General features: G+C 43.0%; 1 protein-coding gene across 1 annotated transcript; it reads right to left on the reverse strand.

The window, feature by feature from the left end:
* Window positions 1–2,268: 2,268 nt before the first annotated feature.
* METTL20 (methyltransferase like 20) lies at window positions 2,269–6,676 on the reverse strand. The gene is made up of 3 exons (XM_009869674.1): window positions 6,357–6,676; window positions 3,333–3,463; window positions 2,269–2,633 (listed from the first exon to the last, which is right to left on the reverse strand). The coding sequence occupies exons 1-3, from the start codon at window positions 6,674–6,676 to the stop codon at window positions 2,269–2,271; spliced, it is 816 nt and encodes a 271-aa protein (XP_009867976.1).
* Window positions 6,677–6,928: the final 252 nt, after the last annotated feature.

Genomic DNA, 6,928 nt, shown 5'->3' on the forward strand with positions numbered 1-6,928 from the left:
TAGAATTCTAAGCTAATTCAAGAAGGAAGGGGCCTCAGGAGGTTTCTAGTCTAATTTTTTCTGCCCAAAGCAGCACCAGCTTAGAGCTCAGACCAGCTTAGTCAGGGCTTTATCCAGACGAGTCTTGAAAAACTGAAGATGATCGAGCCTTCACAATCTTTTGAGGCAACTTGTTCCAGTGCTTGACTGTACTCATGGTGGAGAAAAGTTTTCTTTCTATCCTATTTGACCATGTTTTGCTTAACTTAAACTCTTTCTCACTGGAAAAGCTTGGCTGCCATCCTGACAACCTCCTTGTAGTTAAGGCCAGGCTGCTCATAGGTCCCTTGAAGCCTTCTGCTTTCCAAGCCGAGCAAGTCCAGTTCCCTCAGTCTGTTACTGTGAGACATGCAACTATAACATAGTGCACTGATGGTCACCAGACTCTCATCTCAAGTGCTACATCCAGAAAGAAGACAATGTAAAGCAGCTAAAGGTTGAAAATCACCAAAATCTGTAACAGCAAAGGATACATAAAAAAAAAATCTGCCTGTGGGACAGTGCTATTACTACCTTCACTGGGAAAGTTCTCTTTCTTCCCCTTGCTGATGTAACCTTGGATTTGTAATGCTGAGGGCAAACGCATCTTACACTCTGTCCCTAAATCTGCATGTAATTTACCATCTTCTGTAGCCTCTTCTGAATGTGTAGCCTAGTGGTATATCCTCACCTCGTGCTTAAAAATCTGTACACTACTGCAATGAATTAACACTGTATTTCTAGCTTTGAAAGTTGAGTGTAAGTCACGTTAAATCTTTCACTGTCAGAGTTCGGGTCTGCTCTCCTATGTGTTTATTACTAGCATAACTCTACTGGAATATTTTTTGATTCAGGTTAAATCACAGTCATTTTCAACAAATGTTTACAAGTGTGGGACAAAGTGGAAGAACATTGTGTATACACTTAGCACTTCATATTCTGTATTGTTTGGATATTGTTATAGTTGTAACAATTGTTGGATGGGTACTACAGAATATTCACATATTGTTCTGAAGATTAAAGTTTGTGAGTCTTCCGTTTGGATAGTTCTGAAACCTCGTTAAATTATATTTTATGACCAAGTAAATCTGCATGTGCTGCTAAACCTCCTACTATGGTTTTCTGAGTGCATACCCCATACCTGTTCACAGTTACAAGCTTCTACCATGTGACCTGATATTTGGATAGCTGTATTCCATTTTGTAGTTATGAGTATCCCATCACTGCTTGTTTGGTAGTTAACTGCTAAAGGTTACAGTTCTGCAAGACTGCTCTGAAAACACTGTCTTCTTCTTCAAGTGGCTGTGTTTACAACTTCTTACCTGTGGATCTTTTTTTTTTTCTTTTTCCTTTCATTTACCTAGCAGAGGGTTCTTACTTTGACAGACAGAGCTGAGAATGATTCTGGAGGTGGTTGTCTGCAATCTCCTCAGGAGGAGAGAAAATTTATTATCCAGCTTTTATTCCCTCTATGCAGTTACCTGGTGTCCAGAAACATCATGGAAGGAAAGATTTCTTTATCACTGACCAGCTTTTCATGGTGAGAGATTGCCTTTTTTAGCCCTGCAGAGTTAGGGAGTGTAGCTCATTTGACCCTGCTCTCTAGGGAATTGTGTTACCCTATAGCTGTTGTGCTTTAGTCACTTGCCACCTACTAAAACCGTCTAGATTTGTGTGCAACTCCTAAATGATCACTCTGCCAGCTTCAAGGGTGGGTAAATTTTTATTACAGAGAGGAAGGGAAAGATTCAAAGTAGTTACTTTGACATTCAGAAGAGACATCCAGAAAAAGAGCAAGGCACTTTAAGTTGAGCATAGTATGAGCTAATAATCTAGCGGAGAGTTTTATGAAGAACAGCAGTAATTTTCTCTGTAAATGAACTGCAAGAGTCTGTGAAAGCATGTCTTTCAGCCACTGCCTTCTCCCCGCAGCCATGTGCTGGACGTCCAGAACATGTCGCAAGAGCGTCAGAGAGCAAGACAAGAATATACATGAAAAAAACCATCAAGCATGCAAACCCTTACATGTAACTTGTCTTTGGATTTGCACTTCAGTGCAGGCCTCTCTGAATACGTTTGCATGTAGTTTTTTAGGTCAAATGGAACAAAAACCTCAGCGAGCATGATTGAAATCAGTACAGCAATCTACTTCGCATCAACAGATGTGTTCTGTGATTAATTCCCATCTTCGTTGTACATACTTACAAAAAAAGCCAACCAGGTGAGACAAAATTCATTAGAAAGCCAGCTTCAACAGTTTTCTGAGCTATTTGAGGGCTGATAACTCCAGACAATACTTGATGTTAATCCGTTGTTTTCTCGTCTGGTGTACTCGGGAAGTGAATATTCTATAACTTTGTGCAACTGGCTGTGAATTCTGTGGCTTGAAAACTGGTGCCTGCCAGGGTCACCAATCAGTACTTCGGTTTGCTGTGTCGTGATGCATTTCCTCAGCCAGTCATGCAGCCCATCAGCAAGTTCTTCATCATAAAACATATCTCCTAGTACAATGAGGTCCCAGTTGCCAGCCTCTGAATTAATAATGTTCTTAATAGTGATGGGGAAGGGGTTCACATGATTCAGTTCACAGTTCAAGGTCATTGCCATTCCTGCAACTGAAGAAAAATAAAAGCAAAGTTATGTTTTAGGATTCTGCCATTCAGCCCCGTTACAGATTTCTTTGACGCATCTTTCATCTCTTGTTTATTCTAAGGACTTCCACAGTTTTCATTATGGCTCAAAACCTGGCATAAAGTGATGTGATTTTATCCTCATTGCAGCATAACACCTGAAAGAACTATTCCTGGAGTAGATACCACTGGAAACCAATCATGGAATCAAACCAGAATATATAACTGCCTTAACCTATGGATATACTTCCTCCCAAACCAATGAATAATTAAATTATGAATAAACTGAATTCATAAGGCAATTGTGGGAAAACACCAGTCTGGGAGAAAAAGGTAAAATCTAGGCCCCAACATGTGAAAGTGCAGGAAAATGCTATGGTCCAACAGAGAATCCAGCTTGCTGCCTGCACTTGAAGTTCTCTTCCAAACCCAGTGTGATCGTGTATAGGAAACATTTGAAAGAAACTTTGCTGGTTGTTCATTCTATGGAGCTATGGACATCTGCTCAGTGCACGAGTCTGGTACAGCCCAGTGTTTAACACTGGCAAATTCCATTAATCTTTTTAACATTCTTAGAACTCTGTTGGAACCTGAATTGCTCCCAGCTGGGAGCAAAGAAAAGTCAATGTCAAATGTGCTTTAAAAAATAATATCTCTACACAGAGATAAAAGAAAAGGGCTCACTAGGGTCGATGTCATTAGCAAGGACTTGTGATGCACCACTCATCACAGCAGCTATTGCTGTTGCTCCACATCCACTTCCAAGATCTAAGACCGATCGTCCTTTAACAACGTGTGGGTTATCCAAAATATACCTGAAAAGAAAAACTGTTAAAGCAATGAACAAGATTATGAGAACTTCTCAGTTTCACATTACACTGCATAAGAGTTCTTGTCACACATGTAATGAAGCATGCCGTCTTAAAAACACTGTTCCACACGGGCAGCAAGTGCATAGCTCCTTACTTGTCTCCGCTGATACAAAAATTAAGAACCACTGTCTTTCTCCCTTCTCGCCCTCACCTCCCAAACAATCAGCTCCTTCTGACAGGTGAGCTTATCTAAGTAAATGGGCACAAACTGCAAGGTCACTCAAGTGCTTGGCATCAGAAAGAAGAAAGTAAACTGTGGATAAGGATTTGCAGGAATTAAAGGCAATCTCACTGAAGAAACATGAAGATGTATTTGCAGGGAATGTTGCCCCTCTCAGAAGACAAGGCCTACCCATTGCACTCAAATACTTCTTTTGCAACTGCTTGGAAGAAGAGGAATTTCTCCTCTTTCTTTTCCAGAGCTGTGCAGACACAGATGCAAACGCTTCTAGTCTGCTTCACGTTGTTCCTGAGTAGCAAAAAGAAAATGAGAATAGAGCAGCAGTGAGCTGAAGTATCTTCATCTAGTTGCTGACACCTGCCAAGAGGAATCAGCAGAAAAAACCCTCTAGGCTGGAAATGGAGAACGGACAGAAGGCAAGCAGTGGTTATTGTTAAACACTACAAATCATCTAGCCATCACTGAGGGTTCAGAACTTTTACAATTGCCTTGAAATTCAATCCCTGCAACGGGGAAGGCCCTAAGTGACAGGGAAGAAGCGCTAGGTGACACAAGTTACTGCAAATTTACTACCAATTCTACATTTCTGTTGTCTTCTGGCACAGAAGGTGATGGCTGTCTTTTCACATGGGGCTGCTGGTAAGCAGAGCTTTTGGTAACTGGGTTCCAGTGCAGAGAACTGTAATGGAAACGTAAGGTTGGTATAAATGGCAAATGGATGGGTGGGAATGGCTGGGCCTAGAAGCACCAGGAGGAATGGCAGAAGGAGGCCTAAGAAGAGTGTCACGTGTTGCTGGCACCAAGATCCCAGCAGGTCTGTATACAGATTCGCACGAGCCCTACCCTCAGATTAATTAGCTCAAGCCATTAAGAGAGGTTAGCAGGAAGGTTGAGAAGACACAAAATACCCAGAGCAGAAACTGAGGAAACATGAGGAGGGCCTGACATCCCACACCTCTTGTTCTACATGTCACCACAAGGAATCCTACCAGACAGCTTGAATGTGCACAGCTTGGTGCTTTTGAGTATGTGGTTATGAATGCAAGGAGTGAAACTGGCTCAGTTCTAACTAAAATCACCTTCTCCTCTGAGGTCTGCCAGCATTGTTACACTGTTCCCATAATGTTGCAGCATTACTTGCTACTACAGATGCTCCCTTCCCTGAGGGCACCCAGGGCAGAGGCTCAGCAACTCAGTTGTTTGGCTCCCCCTGAGTCCCTCACACCTTTGAGGGCAGCCTCTAGTTTACCAGCAGGGGTGGAACCTCCACAGAAGGTGTTCAGTTTCCCCTTTATAGGGGCAGTGCATTTGCAATGACTTTCCAGCAGGAACCTGCATAGAGCATGACCAGGCCTAATGCTGCAAGTGCCTTGTTTCCAGCTGAGTGGTTCTCTAGTTACCACTAATGATTTCAGTGACTTAGGACAGCTGGAAGCAGCCGCATTCCCTGGCAGGGACATCCTTCTGCAGCTGGAGACTGCTGTCTGCCATGCTGGGATAATGAGGGATCTTAGGTTACACCAAGAGGAATAGCTTGAAATAGGAGACTCTTGATCTTGTGGAAACACCACGGTTTTCATGCTGCCTTTTTACTTTTCTAGATTATGCAGCTGGTTTGTGACATTGCCAATATATCAAAACAGTGCATAAACAGTAAGTCAGTAAAGTGGTGAAATGCTGAGTGATTATTATTGCTACCCAAATACCTGGCCATATGAATGGTATGATAACAAAGTGTAGAGATTACTGTACCTAATTTAATTACGCAATGTTTAGGAGTGCTCGAGTTCATTTACATGGCAAGCTAATAAACTTTGAATTTAACTGTAAGACTTAGCTTTCCTGGTCAAAAACACCTTCTTGTTTATGCTTTCTTGCAGAAAAGCAGTAAAGGCCCAATTCAGATCCTTCTCTTTCATCTGACAGGTTGTTCTTTGCTGTAACAATTATGATTCCTTTCTGCTGTTCAAAGGGAGAGATTTGATTTTACAGAATAAAAGAACTCTTAAGTAGTTCCTGGGAATCAGGAACACTAAAGACCTTTTGACAGTAAGTGGCCAAAATTCAAAATGTGATTTTTAATGAGACTGAAAGACAGCCACAATAAGGTTTGACAATAAAGGCTGGTGAAATCCTAAATGAGGAGAGTGACTCAGACTAACCAGCACTCCAACTGCATCAGCATAAACCTACTTTCCTCAACAGACCAGACACACATGCACACTCCTGTCTGTCTCCTACAGAAAAAAAAACCTCAAAAAACCAAATCATGAGTTAACAACAAAACAGCAATCTTCCTGTTTTGGAGAGACAATGAGCGATAGAATTAGACACCTCACTAGGTTTTGATGGCAACTGCACAACTCTTCCACAGATCCAAATTCAGCCCCATTGTCAACACATGCATTGCCACCGGAGATGAAAGATTTTAACTTAGGAGCTGTAAGCTATTCTATATATAAAGCAAGTGCTGAAACTTTAACTGCTAACCAGCAGAGATTGCATGTCTCCTATTATAAGCAGAGAGGAGTATGGATAATGTGCTCTCACACCCACAAATACGCATCGCTAGGGATCACTACAAAGAAAGCCAGCTCTGATGCCCTGGCCCGCAGCAGACTGGATCTATCAACTTCAGTGATACGTGCTCTGTACCTGGAGAGGGCTTGGCCTCCTGGCCAGTAAATTGCCCAGAATGGGTCCCCATAAGGCCACAGGTCAGGTTTTTCCCTCCAGAATTTGCAGCGAGGAGTGAGGAGGCGCAGTCGTATCTCTGGTGTGAGGTGCCCGCTGCTGGTGACCTCTGTGTTCTCCTCCAAAAATGCTCTCACCTCAGGGTCCAGAGACTTGCCAGCGCTCCAATGGCAGCAGCGCTTCCAGCGCAGAGAGGGGCCTCCCCTCCTGCCCCTCCAAGCCTTGGCAAAGGTGTTCTGCCTGCCCAAGAGCAGGAGCCACTTCCAGTCACGGAAAGCCATGTCTCTCCAGCAGAACTCAGAGCACAGCTTATCTGAAGCAGGTGATGAGGCAGAAAGCTTGAAACAAACTCACAGGATGTTGGTTTTCATAGTGATGGATGGCAGTTCCTGAAAGGAGAACAGTGCTACATAAGCGATGTTTCTTCAGTGACTTCAAGGCTAGGCACCACAGCAGGGCTTTAGGAAAAGGAGGTCGACGTGCTGCTGTGTGAGCACAAATGCATGCCTTGCTGCTGCCCAAAGAGCCTCTGA

Source organism: Apaloderma vittatum, unplaced genomic scaffold, assembly GCF_000703405.1.
Source record: "Apaloderma vittatum isolate BGI_N311 unplaced genomic scaffold, ASM70340v1 scaffold22135, whole genome shotgun sequence".
Classification (NCBI taxonomy): domain Eukaryota; kingdom Metazoa; phylum Chordata; class Aves; order Trogoniformes; family Trogonidae; genus Apaloderma; species Apaloderma vittatum.

Coding starts and splice junctions, on each gene's coding strand:
- METTL20 (XM_009869674.1), bottom strand. CDS start 6,676: ATGGCTTTCCGTGACTGGAAGTGGCTCCTGCTCTTGGGCAGGCAGAAC. Junction 3,464..6,356: donor GGAGGCCAAGCCCTCTCCAG/GTACAGAGCACG, acceptor TTTTCTTTTCAG/GTATATTTTGGATAACCCAC. Junction 2,634..3,332: donor TGCTAATGACATCGACCCTA/GTGAGCCCTTTT, acceptor ATTTTTCTTCAG/TTGCAGGAATGGCAATGACC.